The sequence below is a fragment of the Eschrichtius robustus genome, chromosome 13 (assembly GCF_028021215.1).
Source record: "Eschrichtius robustus isolate mEscRob2 chromosome 13, mEscRob2.pri, whole genome shotgun sequence".
NCBI lineage: Eukaryota > Metazoa > Chordata > Mammalia > Artiodactyla > Eschrichtiidae > Eschrichtius > Eschrichtius robustus.
In genome coordinates, this window is record NC_090836.1 from 61037999 (window position 1) to 61059282 (window position 21284).

General features: G+C 35.9%; 1 protein-coding gene across 1 annotated transcript in view; it reads left to right on the top strand.

Annotated features, from left to right (window-relative positions):
• TRHDE (thyrotropin releasing hormone degrading enzyme) overlaps positions 1–21284 on the top strand; it is a 394881-nt gene that overhangs the window by 293393 nt on the left and 80204 nt on the right. Inside the window, exons 8-10 of the mRNA XM_068560705.1 lie at positions 7177–7242; positions 7938–8125; positions 13641–13729. Of these exons, the coding sequence (XP_068416806.1) occupies positions 7177–7242; positions 7938–8125; positions 13641–13729 (343 nt within the window). The remainder of the gene's footprint in view (positions 1–7176; positions 7243–7937; positions 8126–13640; positions 13730–21284) is intronic.

Genomic DNA, 21284 nt, shown 5'->3' on the forward strand with positions numbered 1-21284 from the left:
TGCTAAATAAAAGATAGGCGAAAACAGAACTGAAGTGAGAATACGCCATTGTCTGTAATTTCAGGCAAACAGGCAAAAAAATCTTTCATGGGCTAGCAGGTTGTTTTGATTTAAAATTTTCTGGCATATTTCACAGCCCTTTAAGAAAGTATACTGATTTTACAAAATTTACACTCATTAGGTGGAGTAATGGATTTTTAAAACATGTGAAATGCCGTTTTGTTCCTATGGAAATATCTGAATATTCCTATATCTAAGTAAGCAACTTCTGAAAGTAAATTTAAGTTAAACACATATTTAAAAACTCAAAATCAAAATGGCCTGCAAACAATGATATAACTGACTTTTCAACTATTCTCATCGTAGCTATTCAAACAACTTTCCTTCCTAAATTCCACCTCTTTTTTATTGTATTGGTCAGAAACTGCTGTACCTCAAAATGTTTGGTAATGGTTTCTATTTTACTGGATTTCCTCCTTGGAAACTTGTTATAATTTAATAATAAAAATTTAATAATTATTTATTCCTTTTATCCTTGGTTCTTATCTAGTAGAATTAAAATGTAAACATCCTTTTATTTTGCATAATGCTTTTTCAGTACTTGGCTACTCGTTTTTACTTAATTTCATAATCTCCAACCAGTATTCAGGTATTAACAAAAATAATATTTTGATCTATAGCCTAGCTTTCTTGTGTTTTAGTTGGTCATCTGTCACTGTTTTAGTCTTTTACTTCTGTTTCTCAAGGTCAGGGAATGTAGAAACATCCTCTGAAATGTATGGCCAGGCTTTAAATGGGTTTTATCCAACTCTTGTGTGACATTGCTGTGATCTGGCAGCTTTTAATCTGCTTTTGTTGTGTCCATGGATCCCTTTAAGATCACTTTACCCTAATAATGCCCACACTTACAAATATTTAATTTTAGACCTTATAGTTCCCAACTTAAAAGCCTCTGCTCTAGAAGCTTTGTTTAAGACACAAGTTTTGCAGAGTTTTATTTTTTATTCTTGTCACTCTCTGTGCACTCCTCTCTGTGGAACTTCCATATCTTTTTTTCCAACCTTCTTATCTGCCTCTTTTTTTTTAAACTATCCACCTCTTTCCTCCATACCTAATAATATAAAAGCCCAGTTGATTTACTAAGTAGAACTGGGTGTTCTTTGTTTTACATTTTGCATAAGTCCTGAGAGATTGTTTCTATTTTTCTTGCTGAGGAAGCCAAGAAAATGTAAGACATCTTTGTTTTGTATCACCCATTAGTGTTGTATCAGTCAGGATTTTGGGTTGCAAGCAACAGAAACAAACTCTGACTAAATTAAGCAAAAAAGGAATTTTTTGGAAGGATGTAGGGCAGTCCTTGGAATCATTGGGAAGTGTGGAGAATCAGGCTTACAAAACAGATAATAGGAACTAAAGGAGACGCAGAAATTAAGAAACCTAGCCAAGGTCATGTCATAGTACTGGCTGGTTCGTTTGCTGCCATTAGCATGACTGTATCTAGACCCTCAGTGTCACCATTACAGGGGATGTAATTTCAGTGATTGCTGCTCCTTTGCATTGATCCTGTAGGATTAACAGTCCTGGGATGAAGTATCCACTTGTGTCCATGTTTTAGCTGACAGGCAGAGTGGAGAGGATTTAGAATTTTATCCCTTCCATTTCAAGTGAGAGAGCCCTCACTTGCCTCTAAGATTCCATGATGAGTTATCGCCCTTATATAAAAGTGGTGTTTAAATACCAGAAAGCCAAAAGAATGACAAATGCCCAGTACAAATATTTTGAGGTACAATTATTCTTAATAGAAAGGAACAATATTTTAAACCCTTGCTTCAAACTTCTTGTCACATAGTCAGAAAAATCAGTGCTCGATTTACCTGGCATTTCCCAGACTATTCTTGCAAGTAGAAGGGATCCTGCTTCCCAGTGTCACTGAGGCCTGGACTTGCATCCCTTGTCTCATTGGAGAAAACACTGTGGGGGTCTACCCATAAGCTAGTCTCCTCTTCTTTCTTATTAACCAAATTTTGATTTTGTTTGCATTCTCATCCTCATCTATATAATCATATACTTCATAGGACTGGGTCCTGACTTGTGCAATCCCCCCCCAAAAAATTTCACTAACAGATTTTGATTAGAGCACATGATAGAATTCAGCTAAATGGGAAACGTGGGGAGTTTGATTTAGGATTTGAGGGAAAGTTTTTCTGATTCTTAAAAAGAGATTCTCAGGGAAAATTTCCATATTTTCGTCTGTGCGATGTTACATCTGAATGCATGGGATTGCTACAGCCATCTAGCCCCAAATCTGAGGATAAAGCCAAAACTTAAGTAAAGATGGGGCCAAAAGAATTCCATAGGAAAAGAGCTGCGGCTCTATCTTACCTTCTTATAGTAGGAAAGAATAAATCTTGTTATTAAAAAAAGTCATCCCAGGGTGGATTTTTTGTTATTTGCAGCTGAACACATACAAGCCAGTCCATACCTCTTTGATTTTTATCAAACTGTCCCTCCGTGTCCTGAGGAATAAACCATTTATATGGTTGATCCTCTGTTTCAACATGCTGAAGCGCTCGTTAATAGTAGAGCAAGTATTCCATAATTATTTCCACATAAATCTTAAAAGATAATAGTGCTTTACTTCCTCAGCTCACTTTTCACTTTTCCCCTTGTCTTTATTAGTCCCATTGGCTTTTATATATAAAATGTTATGAACCGTGTCACTTGTTAGCAAGGAAAGTTAAACAAAAAACGGTCTCATACCCAATAGTTTACAGTCTTTTGATGCCATCAGAGCCAATTGCACATATCATTGCAAGTTATATATCCGACAAATACTGAAATAATAAATTAAGTATGTAGTGTTTAAATATGACATTTAGGGGGAACATGATAGGTACAAGAAACCTCTCTTTACTGCACTGTCAGCTGTCAACAGAAAGGCATATTGCATAAGGAAAGTCAGAAATCACACAAATATATTGAGCATCTACTGGGTACCAGGCTGGGCACATAGATGCTGGTTAAATAGTGGTAAACAGAAATCACAAGGTCCTCGCTCTCATGGAGTTTACAGACTATGTGGGCAGTCAAACTAGTAAAAGGCAATTATAACAGTGTGATAATTGCTCTTATATGGTGACGCATGTAAGAATATAAGAGGGGCGCTTAACTCAGAATTAGGAAGGGGGTGGGAATGGGCAAGAAAGGATTCCCGAAGGACATGCAGACTTGAGTCCTGGAGATTGAATTGAATTTAAATGGGCAAAGAGGAATAGGGTGTGTAGAGAACTGCTTGTGCAGGGAACTAGAAAAGGGAGAAAATATGCATTAGACATCTGCAAGAAAGTTGAAAATGGTTAAGTTGAGGCAGGGGGCCAACAAAGTAATGGATGAGATTGGAGAGGTACAGAGGGACCAGACTCTGAGGGACACATTTAAGTTACATTGAGGTATGTTTGGACTATATTCTGAAGGCAGCAGGGATTCATATGTATATCTGATGAAAAGTATTCATGCATGACTGCGTGAAAGAGATTAGATTTGAAAGGGACAAAGCAGAAGTAGTAGCAGTCGTAGTCATCTGGGCAAAATACTGTGGAGTGGCTGTCAAACAGCTAAAAGGAAGGGGGAATATTAGGGGGCTATTTAGGATGTGGATCATTACCTGAATGTGGTGGAAAGGGAGAGAAAGGCATCAAAGATGACTCCTTGGTTGAGGTGGATGGAAGGGTCATCCCTGGGGAAGGGCTCCCAAAAGGAGCTGATATAGGGGAGGACAATGAGTTCAGCTTTGAACATGACTCTTAGTCACCTGTGTGTCATCTCGTAGATATTGGATTTGGGTCAGCAGTTGTGTGCACAGATATGGGGTTTGGACATGGGCAGGAGTCTCTGAGTTCCAGTGTTTTGATTTATTAAGTGTTGATAATATCTAACTCATAAATGTCATCTTGGGATTGAATGAAATAAAATATAAAGCAACTTACACAGTGCTAAAAGGGAGGCAAATATTGTTTTCATGTACTATGTTCTTTAATTATTATCATTAATGATGCTTTTGCTTTTGTTACTCAGTTTTCCAACCTGTAACCTGAAATGATTAATAAGATTATAGCAGCTACTGTCTATTGAATAGACATTACTGTGTTAAGCACTCTTCACTTTTTAACACTGTACAGATATTAAAATCATTTATTTCTCAGAAAAATTCTATGCAGCAGGTACTTTTATTATCCTTATTTTCTAGATGTGAAGACAGGCACAAAGGGTTAAGTGACTTGCCAGAGATCATACAACTAGGGAGTGTTGGAGTATGGATGTGAACAAAGACAGACTCCCATTCCTGCACTTTATGTATCAGAATATACTTTTGCTTAACATGCTTTTAACTTTTTTTAAATAAATTTATTTATTTATTTATTTGGCTGTACTGGGTCTTCGTTGCTGAGTGCGGGTTTTCTCTAGTTGCGGTGAGCAGGGACTACTCTTTGTTGTGGTGCGCGGGCTTATTGCGGTGGCTTTTCTTGTTGTGGAGCACGGGCTCTAGGTGCGCAGGCTTTAGTAGTTGTGGCACGCAGGCTCAGTAGTTGTGGCGCACTGGCTTAGTTGCTCCGCGGCATGTGGAATCTTCCCAGACCAGGGCTTGAACCCGTGTCCCCTGCATTGGCAGGCGATTCTTAACCACAGCGCCACCAGGGAAGTCCCTGCTTTTAACTTTTAATCAGTTTATATTGTTGGTTATGTTCCTTAAGAATATTCTAGTGGTCATCTTTGTTTTACTCTTTTCAACAACTCTACTGTTTCTGAAATACTTTGTATAGAGAACCCACAATTCTCTTTACAGTGTTAATATTAAATCATTCTTCTACTTTATATTATGTCAAATCTACCGTTGATTGACTTTCATACACATAAATATAAATTTTCATTTCAGGTTCATAACTCCAGCCATTTCCATATTCAGTGACTTGTAGGTTTGACCAGAACTTAAAATCTTCTTATTCAATCTCATACCAAATATTTGATTCATCTTATCAACTGGTTATTGTATCAAGACTTCCCCAGTTTCAGTCACAGAAACCTTCCTACACAAATCACATCTCAGTATTTCTAGTTATTCTCAGTAAACTTTTCTCCACCACTGTTGCCCCAGCACCTGGTAAGCTGCCTGGCACATGCAAAGTGCACCATACATTTTGTGGAATGGACAAATAAATAAATGATTGATCATCAAAAAACCACACTCAGTATTGTTTTAAGTGGTTTTGTTTTTCTACAAAGACAAAGCAAAATTTCCTCAATTCAAAATATGACTATATTTGTGCAAGAGGAAGGCTAAAATAACTAAGGAAAACATTTGAGTTTTATAACGGAGAAAAGAGGTGACATATGTAGGATTCCAGTAACACCCAAAAACTGGGGCTGCTGGGAGTCCAAGAAGGCATGCGATCTGCCCTGAATACTGAGGCAGACAAGTTGGAGCGCCTTCCTAAACTTGGATAATTGCCATTTCAGCCTGCTTGAAATGTAAATTTGAACTTTATTCTGAATTGGGGAGGGAACCAAGAGCTCAAGTTGATGATCAGTGTTAGGCCAAGGTCAACTCATATCATGAACCGTTGGATTTTTATGATCTGTCTGTGAAGAGAAACCTGTAGTTATGTATTGGACCTTTCAAGGTCTATGTAGTATTCCTTTGTTCCCTCTTTTGGATTATCCTAGCAGCACTATACATAAACAGAACCCAATAATAAATAGTTCTAATGTTAAAACTTTATTATTATAGCATTATTATTATTTATTTAAAATAAAATTTTAATTTATGTTTCATAATTCCTATTTTCCCCAAATTTATTCACTTGAGTGCTAAACAAGCATAAAAAATAATTCTGACAACTAAATCTGAAATAGCTGATTTAAATCCTGGTCTTTGAGTTCTAATTGGAAATGCCTCATGTGGCATGTTCAAAGCCAAAGTTAGGATTCAGATTGGTCATTCAGGCTTGTATTTTTTCAGTAAAGTTATTCCTAACACCTGATGACGACGATGAATTTGTGGTTGCTAAGTTAGTGTTGAGTACTGCATCTCTAGGAGTCTGATTAAGTGGGAGTTGCCATTTGCTGTGCTGTGAGTTACCGAGAAAGTTGAATCTGTCACAGGTGCTACAATTTGTATTTCAGAAAATTTGCTTCCCCAACTTTAATTATCCCCAAAGTATTCCACTCTACATAAAGTACTGAAAGGAGTCAGCAAAAATTTTTCAGTTTTAGTACTATGATGTAAATTAAGATTTTGTCTACTACCTAGGTGTTGTAGAGATAATGGAATTTCAGATGAAGGAGGGGACACTGTTTCATTATATAAAACACTGTTTTCTTTTGATTTTTCCACTTTGGATTCAGAAAAAAAAAAATAATGCCAACTAGCCATAACTAAATAACACATTCACAGTGACATAAACCATGCTTCTTAGAAGGGAACAGACATGAATCAGATAGAAAGTATGTACGTTAAACTACTAATGATTGAAAATGGGAAATGTGAAGTCCTAAGCTTAAAAATATTAAATAAACTTAGGATTGACCTTTTCTTATTAAATATTAATATGTGTTTCAAACTCATGGAAATATGTATATATCATTTTTGTATTAGGCAGCCTGTCCTTTGCAGAGAGACAGGGAACTGCATGAGTTGTGGAGATAGTCATCACCTTTTTGGCAAAACAATCCCTCTTCACATCAGTATATATCGGTCAGGTTGTTTTTTTCCTTTTTCCATAAAACAAGATATTTTTTTCAACACTTCAACATGAAAGCCTGATGAGAAAGTTTCCCCTAAATATTTCATTGCAGAGGTAGTTTCTTCAAAATTGCCTGAGTTTGACTTGCTAAATTAGAGGAAGATCTTTGACCCTGGAAATCCGTAAGAAGTGATTATGGCTATGAAAATAAATTTTAAGAGATTAGTATTGTTTGATGATTTAATTAAGAAATATGCTATAGTTCAATCTCTTTGGAATATTTTAAAATGAGATTCTTCATCTTTTTTGCACGTCTTTATCTTTGTGTTAAGGCAGTTCCAACAAATAGAAATGGTTAACCGAATTGAGAAATAAATGTGTTTACTGGAAATTGCTTAGCCTTTGAATTATAATTACAATTTTATATTCTTTGTAGGATTACTTAACTATTCATAAGTATGGCAATGCAGCCAGAAATGATCTCTGGAATACACTATCAGAGGTAAAGTATAGGAAGCTTGAAAGCCAAAGCCTCTTCTTGAATATTTGAATTGAGTTTATAAAACATTCATAATTTTATTGACACTGATGGTTTTTTTTTTACTTTTTATATTTCCCTTTTCTTGATATTGGTTTCTTGTTTTATATTTGATGTATTATATTATAAGGATTATGAGGTTTAAAATTAATTCAGCTACAGTGGTAGTTAAAGATACCTTGCCTACTTTCAAACATGATAATACTTCTGAAATATAATTTTAATAGGGTGTCAGATATTCATGTTTGAGTGAAATATGGATGGTAAAGAATTTTTTCTCTATAAGTGAATAACAAGTATTTAAGTTTAATACTAGACATACTGGGGATACTTAAAGATGCTGCAAGTAAGTACTTGCTTTAACAATAAAATATATTTTATCTTCCATTAGGTAAAAACTTTAATGTTAATAAAGTTTTTATTTCTATGTATATATATATATATATATATATATATATATATATATATATATATATATACGCATGAAGCTTAAGCTAAGGCAAGAAGATTAATTTTACTAACACATTATATTAGTTTCACCGATTTTAAATGTTTTCATACTTAAGTAAATCATAAAAGTAAATATGAAAATGGTTTAATGTTAATTATGTTTATAGTTTATGTTTATAAAATTAATTTTTACAATTTTGGTTATAAAGGCTTTAAAAAGGAATGGAAAGTATGTAAATATACAAGAAGTAATGGATCAGTGGACACTCCAGATGGGTTATCCTGTTATCACCATCTTGGGAAATACAACAGCAGAAAATAGAATAATAATTACCCAGCAACATTTTATTTATGACATCAGTGCTAAAACTAAAGCACATGAACCTCAAAATAACAGGTACAACTCTGTTGTTTATGTGAAAAAATTGCTTTTGTTTTTTATGTTTCACTTTGCATTTTAACATTTTAAAAATAATTGATAACAGAATTATGAAATGTACTTGAAATATAGTTTTCATTTCTTTATTTACATATGGTATTTTCATTTTGAACTCTCTTTTACTCCCATTTCCAGATATTTTAACTATCAAGGTGGCAGCATGCTAAAGTTATTTTGTTTAAGAAGACAGGATTTAAATTATCATGGTCATTTAAAACAATAGTGTGTGATTTTGTTTTTTACTTTTCCCTGTAAACGTTTGTTGAATTAAATTTAAGAAAGTTAAAGTACTTTAAAGTGGATTAAATGGTATTGAGAAAACTGAGATTTGTAGAATAGACAAGAACAGAAACTAACAATCCAGAAAGACTAGTTAAACAATCAAAAACCCACCACCAGACTAAATAGTGTCTGAGCCGGAGGAACTCAAACTAGATCCATTTAAAATGGTCTAAGTATCAATGCCACTTAGTGTCAAAATACATTCTCTTCCCTCACTTTTAGTGTTTAAAAACCATTAACACAACATACATAGAATTTGACTTGTTGTTACTTTAACTTTCATTTGAAATTCTTATTTAATTACTGAAAATTCAGCATGTAGTGATTCTTTTCTAGTTCATGTTTTCCCACTCTTTTGTGCTTTATTAAAGCTGAGCCAAGGAAAGATAGCAGTTAAATCATTTCATTTTATTTTTTTCTAAGATATCCAGGTAAGAGGTTGGGATCAGGACAGGGAGGGATGGAGGTCAAAATTAATAAATAAAATGAGGTGTTGGGATTAGACTGCTCATGCTGTCTCCCATCTGGAATATTAGGAATCTGATTTTATCATCCATCAGTATCTAGGATATATGAAGCACGCATTAAGCTTTCTTTGTTATCTCTAAGAGGAATGAAAATCATACCTAAGTAAGGTAGCTCCAAGACAGGGTCCAGGTAGAAGTGACTGAGAAATTCATGAATGTTTTCTGGTGACTAAATTGGGAACCCACTTAAGAAAGTATTGTCTTAAATCTCCTGCTCATTATATACACTGCCCTTCAGCAGACTGCCCTTGTAATCTAACGGTTTGCACCTGTGGAATACAGGGTATTATCCTGCCATGCTGTCAGGATGTGACTCTGTCAACCCTTCACCCAGCCTGGATTCCTCACAGCTGCCAAACACTGCTTCTGGTCAACCACCGCCTGGCCCCAGGTGAAACCTGCTTAGGCATCAGCCCTGGCCTTGTCAGGAAGTACATAAAAACTACTTGGACTGGGCTTCCCTGGTGGCGCAGTGGTTGAGAATCTGCCTGTCAATGCAGGGGACACGGGTTCGAGCCCTGGTCTGGGAAGATCCCACATGCCGCGGAGCAACTGGGCCCGTGAGCCACAGTTACTGAGCCTGCGCGTCTGGAGCCTGTGCTCCGCAACAAGAGAGGCCACGATAGTGAGAGGCCCGCGCACCGCGATGAAGAGTGACCCCCGCTTGCCACAACTAGAGAAAGCCCTCGCACAGAAACGAAGACCCAACGCAGCCAAAAATAAATAAATAAATAGATAAATTTAAAAAAAAAAAAAACTACTTGACTGTGGCAAAGTTAGAGAGACTCAGGCCTTGCCTTTGAGAATGATCATTCTTACACAAGCATCACTGATGCAGAAAAACATAAAGGACATGCAGATGACAGAACAAATTTTGAACAAAAATACTCGGTCAACCTATAATATGAGCCAGATGTATCGGCCGCAAGTCTGACTCTTTAAAGGAAGACTTTCTCCCAGGCTGTATAGGTATATATACCTATACAAAGCTTTTACAGAGCTTTGCTTTTGCTGGAGTTATAAAATCATATAAATGGTTTTGAACGCTGAGAACTTGGCATAGAAAGTATTGAGTGAGATAATGCATGGCATTCCATCAGTCTCAAAATTTATTTTATATCTATTTTGAAATAATAAAGTTTGCAGTTGAAATTTTAGTATTCAGTTTTATATTATTGATAATTTAATTCACTATAACATTGTGGTCAAAGCTTCAATACCAATTCTCTCTGCCCTTTGTCTGTAACCTTCTTAGATCTTTATCATACACTGCAAATAGTTAATGCAGTAAAACATAGTGCCCATTTATGCCAGGAAGCCCATGAATTGTGGATATTTTCTGTGACAGTATAATCAATTCTTTGTCTTCAATTTTGTAGAGGACACTGGACTATCACTACAACATGCCTAGAACATTTTTAATGTATATAGTAATCATATTTTTCATATGTGGTAGCTATATTACAGAATAGAAAGGAAAGATCTTTATATAATAATTGCATAAAGTTAGTTGATATGTGAAAGTGCGTAAAATATTTGCTAGCATTTTGGTATTTGGGAAATTGTGAATTTGTTTAGCTTTTTTTCTTTATAAAGTTAATACATTGTAATGTTCAGTAATGTCTCCTATACGTATGGAGCTTCTTGGAGTCCTGTGCTACAGAAAATTACATTTATCTCCTTTTGTTTTGGGTCCGATGATAGCAACCACGGAACCATTTTTCATGGCATCTACATTAATGCTTCACTAATATTGGTACCATTTTTTAAAAAGTTTTTTCACTCCAGCTAAAATAAGCACCTACGCTTTTCTACCTTAACATAATCATTAGAATAAACATTGCTTTATTATAAAAATGTGACCTACGATGAAGAGAGGTAGTCCCAGGGACTGTTAAATAAAAAATATCTTGAGGGTCTTTTGAAGTGCATTGTTTTTGTTTTTTTCTTCTTAAAATGAGATGACTAAAATTCAAGTTAACCTTAAGGGGCGGGGGCACAATTTAATTTCACAGGTTCTTTTTTCTAGTTTCTTTTTTAACATAACTCACTGCAGTTTTGGATTTTTTTACAGCACACCACACAGAGCTTTTCACCCACAATGTTTAAGGTCTTCTAGCCTTTTAAGTTGTAATCATAAAGCAACATAATTGCCATGCTTTCTTTGATCTTAATGAAATTGGTGGGAAGATCAAATATGTGTTGTTTGGAAAGTTAAGGAAAATAACTTGTATAGTATTGATAGTATAGCAATTCAGAAATAATAGAAACTTCAGATGTGCTTGGTGATTTGTAATTTTTACTTTGTCTTTGTGACGATGTATAGATTTTGTGTGTGTGTCTCTGTACATGTATATACATACATATACACACACACACACACACACACAGAATAGAGGCCAAAAACATTCTTAGGAAAAATATAGAGGGTATTTTAAAAGTTTTACAAAATGCCCCAATGTTTGTATCGCAATACCTTAAAGTTAACTTCTTTTTTTGCATCTGAACATTGCTATACAGTACAGTGTCTGCCATTTAGGAAGTTTCTTGTATGTGGAATTGTCTGTTAGCAACAATGCAGGTATTGATATGAATCCCTCTTTCTTGACTTTAGAGACTTTTGCTAAAACTCAAAATCAAAACATCAATTTTTATTGTAATTTCTAGTTTCATTATTTAGAAGGATACAGTTTAAATAAATGTAAAATTATAAGTATGTTTATATTAGGGGCAAATACTATTTCATAAACATTTTATGATCATGCTACAAAAAAGACACATTTATCCTTGAAGAGTTTTAAACATCTTCAATTTTATATATTTCTGGCCCTTTAACTGATATTTATTTGCCTTCAAAATTTAGTTGCCCCAACTCAATATAGACGATCTGTACTAAAAAAATCAATTTCATAAAGTTAATCTCTGTCTTATTATAGACTGATATAGTTCCTTTTATTTTACTTCAATTCAATCTCATTCAATCCATTTCAGCAGCAATTTATGGAAGCATTTCATTTCCAGGCTTTTGAAAGATCTTAGGTACACAAAAATGAGTTCATAGTTTAATTCGAGAATCAGATGCAGAGTCAGACATTGTTGTCTCTTACCTAATAGTTTCAGTTAATCAAAAAGATTCATTATTTTTAGAGAACAGCTATATATATTTATATATAGATTTATTATATAAATTCTCTGTATCTTCCTAACAGTAAATCCATTATTAAATACTTGTAGCATATTCTTGGTATCATGTTATGACCTTGGGGATATTTGTTAAAGAGTGTACATGGGTTGGCGTTCACCAATGTCTACCTTACAAACAATACCTGTTCCGCTACAGTAGGTTGTTTATTTCCTGACCAATTGTCCGGAGTCCATTCAGTATAGCAGCATGTCTCCACATAGTTGGCACTCAGAAATGTTTGTCTGATTAAGTATAGCATATACTTTTAAAATTTAGAATCTTAAACATATTAACTTTCTGTGTTGGAGATAGCAGTTGGTATAACACTAGGAATTTCTTCCAGTCTTCCATTTGGATTTTTGCTATTACTAAATTCTGATTATTGTGAATGGGAGACGTGAAATGATAAAATAATAATCAAATTCCATATGACAGATTTGGAGATGTCCTCCCCCCATCAAAAGACGTATTCATTCTATTTTTAGTTACATAGCCCCAAACATGTTCCCTGAAAAATTCTCAATTCTCCATTAACTCCCATAGTTACTGAGCTCATAGAGTATTCTTATAGTTTTCAGGTCAGAAATATTTTTCTCGTACTGCATATTGTTGACTATCCCTGTTGCTAATGGTGCAATGATTGGTTAACATAACCTGGCTATATTTTAGGGGAACAAAATGTAGTCATTGGATTTTATTGTAAGACTATCTAGTTTATCTCCGGTTGCTCATTTGAGGTTAAATTGATATTACTTCATGTACAAGTTTAGGCCTAAATTTTTATCCTATAAAAAGTCATGTTCTAGAAAACGCTTGTCTTTAATAGCTGAGACTCATGACTGATCCCTGCACACTGGTGGTTGATTTCACACATCAATTTGGAAATTCCATTTCAGAAAACAAAGCATTGTGTCCCACGGTGTTCTTTGTATTGATCTGGATTTTAGGGGGATCTGATCAGCTTTGCTTTTTGCCCCTACTTTGCTGAATAACTTTATGTGTGCTGTATTATCCTTTCTATAAAATCTGACAAAGGTGTTTTTTAAGAATAGTTAAACAAGTAAATGAGGAGAATGTTGAAATGTAAATGCATGAAACCACTGGAACGGGCATTAATCTAATGCAGAATCAAGTAGAAAGGAGTTATTTTAAGACCTGACTCAATATATAGTGCAGCTCAGATTTATAGATTTTAGCTACTTTTTATCCCTCATGTAAAATGCAAATCTTTTTTCCCAAGATAAATTGTTTTGTTGGTAGTCCACCTTTTGTGTTGAAATTAAAACTCTTAGAGGCCAAGTCTGCTTAGCAACATTGAATGAGTGAATTCATCTTCTTGGCCTATTCCTTACATTTATGACTGGGGAATTTAAAAAATTCTCCTAAAGAGAATAAGAAAAATCACATAGGAGGTGCATAGAATATGTTGTTTGTTTGTTATAACCATTTTTATTCTTAAAGTTTCTCTTTTATTTTGCAGTTACCTGTGGCAGATCCCATTAACTATTGTGGTAGGAAATAGAAGCCATGTGTCTTCAGAAGCAATTATTTGGGTGTCTAACAAATCAGGTAAAAAATATATTCTCCCCTGAGAATTTGGTTTCAGATAATTGTTTAGCAACTTAACCTCTTGTATCAGCTGTTATAAAAATGTGAATAAAGACAAATTAGAGAGAGAATATAGAGGAATTACCTCTATAAATTTAAGTATAATATAGCATAGTTTCTACATAGTCTAATTTCAGTCCGCTGATATAATTATTAAATTTATTTGTGTCTCTGATGGTAAAGAGAAAATTTAAATCTAAGTACTTGTAGTACTAATCTTAACTGCTTTAAACTGTACCATTTTATAATCCTGAATGTAATAGAATTACAATCGTAACTCCCAATAGAACAGTATGCCAGATACTGAAACACAGGCCACATTTTTTAATTCCATTTTCCAGCTATCTTCTCTTTACCAGACTGGCTCTTTAAAGAATGGGTGAGGCAATATTCTCTGTAGAATTAGATAATTATAGGGCCAGAAGGGAGAGGCTTGCTAGGTCATGAAACCATCCCTTAGGTAGGGTCAACTCTCAAGGAGCAGAGAAAGATGAGATTCTATTCTATTTCTAAATATCTTCAAATAAGATAGTTACCTATTTCAATTCACTGTCAGAAAGCTATTTCTTGAATCCAATCTAAATGCTTCATTCTAGAGTGTGAAACAGGTCTCTTTTATTTCTGTTTTCCATTGAATTGAAGAAAAAGCCAATTATCATCTTTTATGTAACATTTCATTTAGATTTAAATGGTCAAGCATGCCCACATTTTGTTTTTCTTACTCCTTTCTCACATTCTGCTACTTTATGTTTTCTTGCTATTTTGTAAGCATAATTTAAACAACCACAAATCTGTTTTTGAAGTAAGGTGAAGTATAAATAAACAGCAAAAATATTGTTTCTTCTCCTCAGTCTTGCTCCTATTAGGGAGATGTAAGTGCTTAAAATACATACACACATACATATAAGAAAAAGGTCTCACAGCAGAATCTAATCTGCTTACCAGAAATATAAACACTTGTTTTGCCAGTTGAATTTTTATTCAGATTTTCATGTTGTTGTATTTTTAACACATCATCACATATTATGAAAATATGTGCTTTCATTTATATACATTGTGTGTGAAACATTCATATGTAATGTAGTGATGCATTGAAATGCTTACTTTAAAATGTATTGGTGTTTCTCCTTTAAATTGCATACTATAATCTATTCTTTTCATTTCTTCAAATTAGTTTTTATACCATGATTCTGAATTCACACTTACTCTATTGTCTTTATACTTCTCTTTATCTTCATGTAGTTGTTTTATTTATCTACATAATTTATTATGAAATGATGAGTGAAAGCAGTGAGCTTCTATCGTAATGATTCAGCTATTAGAATGAAGTCATTGCTCCATAGGATTGCTAGGAACACGAAATAGAACAGTTTTCAGAAATAAAACATTTCTCACTGGAAGGTAGAATGAAAATGGGAACTTAGAAGAGTGCAAAGACACTGATCAAATGTCAGGATCAGCCCCAACTTTCACTTTTAGGCAATGCAGGGATTCAGGGCAAGTCTGATTCTTCTTGAATACTTTTCCCAGGTCCATTTCCTCTATAACTCCCTGGTTATGTCTATGCTGTTATTCATGGTACCCGCTTATTCCACACAGAGTATCTAGAATAGTATCATGGCTTTTCTTTTTTTATCTTTGTTTTTATTGAAGTTTGGTTGATTTACAACATTATATCAGTTTCGGGTGTACAGCATAGTGAAACAGATTATACTCCACTTTAGGTTATTACTATCATGGCTTTTCTTGACCAATGACAACAGGTTGTATTTGAGAGGTTGCTTTTATTTACAGTCTTTTATTATTAATCAGGAATAATAGCAACATGATATTTCAAACCGTATGTTTGCCTAAAACGTCCCCTATGGTAATACATTTAGGTGTTATACCCAGCTGCATAGTTTGTGTGGTGTGTAACTCTGGGAGATGATATTTACGTGGACTGTGATATTACTTGCACGCTCCCTCACCCCAAAGTTGTGTAGTGTGCAACCTGCAGAGTGTAATGTGTCATATTTCATTAAATCATAGCAGAGTCTTCTGGTTGATAAACATTATCTTAGTCGAAGTGTTAAGGCTTTTGCATGGAATGTTCATACCGAGTAAATGTTTCTTGAAAACTTTATGAATACATAAATCTGGAAGAATTTTCTAAGTGGGACCTAAAAGAAAGGCAACCTTTCTATTTTCCCTGTTTAGTCTCGTTCTAAATATATTTAGTTCTGTCTGGAACTCCTTCATTCTGATGACAAAGAGAAAACTGACACCAGACAAGGATTAGGAAAAATAAAAGATTGTTAAATTTGTCTCCTTTTAGATCCCCTTTTTTTCAAAATATAGTCAACTAATAGTAATGAAAAATGTTTCTTCACAGAAACAGTAAGAAAATATTCTGATCAATTCTTATCAACATATATAAAAAATTCCACCTTTTAATTATAACAATCAGATCAATGTTTTTATAATTTTTCATTATCAGTAATATCAATCTGATGTCACATGATACTAAGGTCAAGTCATTGGTGAACAATATAAAGTATGAATTTTATTTGAATCAATAAATGCTCTTGACACTTCAATTTTTTGTGGTGTCAGATGATTATCTAATTCATTCCAAGTTGAGGCACAGATAATTTTAGTCTAAAAATTGTTTTAAAACAAATTTTTAAATTATTGAAAGTAGTTAAAAGGATTTGTCTCTTTTGTTTTTACTATGAAACTGCTGAGAATGCAGACATTCATATATGTAGTAGCCTGCATGTTGACTGGCTATTAATTAAGGTGCAATGGAAGGGAATAAATTTAATGCCAAATGTTAGGAAAAGAGAGGACTTTCAAGATGGCAGAGGAGTAAGACGTGGAGATCACCTTCCTACCCACAAATATATCAGAAATACATCTACATGTGGAACAACTCCTACAGAACACCTACTGAATGCTGGCAGAAGACCTCAGACTTCCCAAAAGGCAAGAAACTCCCCACATACCTGGGTAGGGCAAAAGAAAAAAGGAAAAACAGAGACAAAAGAATAGGGACAGGACCTGCACCTCGGGCAGGGAGCTGGGAAGGAGGAAATGTTTCCACACACTAGGAAGCCCCTTCACTGGCAGAGACCGGTGGGGAGGGGGTGAGCTTCAGAGCCACGGAGGAGAGTGCAGCAATGGGGTGCGGAGGGCAAAGTGGAGAGATTCCCGCACAGAGGATCGGTGCCGACCAGCACTTAACAGCCTGAGAGGCTTGTCTGCTCACCCGCCGGGGCGGGCGGGGGCTGGGAGCTGAGGCTCGGGCTTCGGAGGTCGGATCCCAGGGAGAGGACTGGGGTTGGCGGCGTGAACACAGCCTGAAGGGGGCTAGTGCGCCACAGCTAGCCGGGAGGGAGTCCGGGAAAAGGTCTGGAGCTGCCTAAGAGGCAAGAGACCATTGTTTCAGGGTGCGTGAGGAGAGGGGATTCAGAGCACCGCCTAAATGAGCTCCAGAGATGGGTGTGAGCCACGGCTATCAGCACGGACACCAGAAATGGGCATGAGACGCTAAGGCTGCTGCTGCAGGCACCAAGAAGCCTGTGTGCAAGCACAGGTCACTATCCACACCGCCCCTCCCGGTAGACTGTGCAGCCCTCCACTGCCAGGGTCCCGTGATCCAGGGACAACTTCCCCGGGAGAACACATGGCACGCCTCAGGCTGTTGCAACGTCATGCCGGCCTCTGCCACCACAGGCTCGCCCCGCATTCCGTACCCTGCCCTCCCCCCGGCCTGAGTGAGCCAGAGCCCCCTAATCAGCTGCTCCTTTAACGCCGTCCTCTCTGGGTGGGGAAAAGATGCCTTCAGGCAACCTACATGCAGAGGTGGGGCCAAATCCAAAGTTGAACCCCAGGAGCTGTACGAACAAAGAAGAGAAAGGGAAATCTCTCCCAGCAGCCTCAGGAGCAGCGGATTAAAACTCCACAATCAACTTGATGTACCCGGCATCTGTGGAATACCCGAATAGACAATGAATCATCCCAAAATTGAGGCGGTGGACTTTGGGAGCAACTGTAGACTTGAGGTTTGCTTTCTGCATCTAATTTGTTTCTGGTTTTATGTTTATCTTAGTTTAGTATTTAGAGTTTATTATCATTGGTAGACTTGTTTACTGACTGGCTTGCTCTCTTCCCTTTGCTTTTAATATATATATATATTTTTTCCTTTTTCTCTTTTTGTGAGTGTGTATGTGTGTGCTTCTCTGTGTGATTTTGTCTGAATAGCTTTGCTTTTACCATTTGTCCTAGGATTCTATCTGTCCTTCTTTTCTTTTTCTTTTTTAGTATAGTTCTTTGCCCTTGTTATCATTGGTGGATTTGTTTATTGGTTTTGTTGCTTTCTTCTTTCTTTTTTTCTTTTGTTTTTTATTTTTTATTTTTAATAATATATATATTTTTTATTTTAATAACTTCTATTTTATATATATGTATATTTTTTTCTTTCTTTCGTTTTTTTTTCTCCCTTTTCTTCTGAGCTGTGTGGCTGACAGGGTCTTGGTGCTCCAGCCGGGTGTCAGGCCTGAGCCTCTTAGGTGGGAGAGCCGAGTTCAAGACATTGGTCCACCAGACACCTCCCAGCCCCATGTAATATCAAACGGCGAAACCTCTCCCAGAGATCTCCATCTCAATGCTAAAACCCAGCTCCACTCAATGACCAGCAAGCTACAGTGCTGGACACCCTATGCCAAACAACTAGGAAGACAGGAACACAACCCCGCTCATTAGCAGAGAGGCTGCCTAAAATCATAAGTTCACAGACACTGCAAAACATACCACTGGACGCAGCACTGCCCACCAGAAGGACAAGATCCAGCCTCATCCACCAGAACACAGTCACCAGTCCCCTCCACCAGGAAGCCTACACAACCCATTGAACCAACCTTACCCACTGGGGACAGACACCAAAAACAATGGGAAGTACGAACCTGCAGCCTGTGAAAGGAGACCCCAAAAACAGTAAGTTAAACAAAATGAGAAGACAGAGAAATACACAGCAGATGAAGGAGCAAGGTAAAAACCCACCAGACCTAACAAATGAAGAGGAAATGGGCAGTCTACCTGAAAAAGAATTCAGAGTAATGATAGGAAAGATGATCCAAAATCTTGGAAATGGAATGGAGAAAATACAAGAAATATTTAACAAGGACCTAGAAGAACTAAAGAGCAAACAAACAACGATGAACAGCACAATAAATGAAATTTAAAATTCTCTAGAAGGAATCAATAGCAAAATAACTGAGGCAGAAGAACGGATAAGTGACCTGGAGTTAAAATAGTGGAAATAACTACTGCAGAGCAGAATAAAGAAAAAAGAATGAAAAGAATGGAGGACAGTCTCAGAGAGATCTGGGACAACATTAAACACACCAACATTCGAATTATAGGGGTCCCAGAAGAAGAAGAGAAAAAGAAAGGGACTGAGAAAATATTTGAAGAGATTATAGTTGAAAACTTCCCTAATATGGGAAACAAAATAGTCAGTCAAGTCCAGGAAGCGCAGAGAGTCCCAAAGAGGGTAAATCCAAGGAGAAACAAGCCAAGACACATATTAATCAAGCTACCAAAAATTAAATACAAAGAAAAAATATTAAAAGTAGCAAGGGAAAAACAACAAATAACATACAAGGGAATCCGCATAAGGTTAACAGCTGATTTCTCAGCAGAAACTCTGCAAGCCAGAAGGGAGTGGCAGGTCATATTTAAGGTGATGAAAGGGAAAAGCCTACAACCAAGATTCCTCTACCCAGCAAGGATCTCATTCAGATTCGACAGAGAAATTAAAACCTTTACAGACAAGCAAAACCTAAGAGAATTCAGCACCACCAAACCAGTTTACAACAAATGCTAAAGGAACTTCTCTAGGCAGGAAACACAAGAGAAGGAAAAGACCTACAATAACAAACACAAAACAACTGAGAAATGGCAATAGGAACATACATATTGATAATTACCTTAAATGTAAATGGATTAAATGCTCCATCCAAAAGATGTAAACTGGCTGAATGGATACAAAAACAAGACCCGTATATATGCTGTCTATAAGAGACCCACTTCAGACCTAGGGAAAAATACAGACTGACAGTGAGGGGATAGAAAAAGATATTCCATGCAAATGGAAATCAAAAGAAAGCTGGAGTAGAAATTCTCATATCAGACAAAATAGACTTTAAAGTAAAGACTATTACAAGAGACAAAGAAGAACACTACATAATGATCAAGCGATCAATCCAAGAAGCAGATATAACAATTGTAAATATTTATGCACCCAACATAGGAGCACCTCAATACATAACGCAAATGCTAGCAGCCATAAAAAAGGAAATTGACAGTAACACAATAATAGTAGGGGACTTTATCACCACACTTTTACCAATGGACAGATCATCCAAAATGAAAATAAATAAGGAAACACAAGCTTTAAATGACACATTAAACAAGATGGACTTATTTGATATTTATAGGATATTCCATCCAAAAACAACAGAATACACTTTCTTCTCAAGTGCTCATAGAACATTCTGCAGGATAGATAATATCCTGGGTCACAAATCAAGCCATGGTAAATTTAAGAAAACTGAAATCGTATCAAGTATCTTTTCCGACCACAACGCTATGAGATTAGATATCAATTACAGGAAAAATCTGTAAAAAATACAAACACATGGAGGCTAAAGAATACACTACTAAATAACCAAGAGATCACTGAAGAAATAAAGAGGAAATCAAAAAATAACTAGAAAAAAATGACAATGAAAATACAGTGATCCAAAACCTGTGGGGTCAGGTTTTGGATCATTGTGCCACAAAAGCAGTTCTAAGAGGGAAGTTTATAGCTATAAAATCCTACCTCAAGAAACAAGAAACATCTCAAACAAACAACGTAACCTTACACCTAAAGCAATTAGAGAAAGAAGAACAAAAAATGCCAAAGTTAGCAGAAGGAAAGAAATCATAAAATCAGAGCAGAAATAAATGAAAAAGAAATGAAGGAAACAATAGCAAAGATCAATAAAACTAAAAGCTGGTTCCTTGGGAAGTTAAACAAAATTGATAAACCATTAGCCAGAGTCATCAAGAAAAAAACGGAGAAGACACAAATCAATAGAATTGAAAATGAAAAAGGAGAAGTAACAACTGACACTGCAGAAATACAAAGTATCAAGAGGGATTACTACAGGCAACTCTATGCCAATAAAATGGACAACCTGGAAGAAATGGACAAATTCTTAGAAAAGCACAACCTTCTTAGACTGAACCAGGAAGAAATAGAAAATATAAACAGACCAATCACAAGCACTGAAATTGAGACTGTGATTAAAAATCTTCGAACAAACAAAAGCCTAGGACCAGATGGCTTCACAGGCGAATTCTATCAAACATTTAGAGAAGAGCTAACACCTATCCTTCTCAAACGCTTCCAAAGTATAGCCGAGGGAGGAACACTCCCAAACTCATTCTACGAGGCCACCATCACCCTGATATCAAAACCAGACAA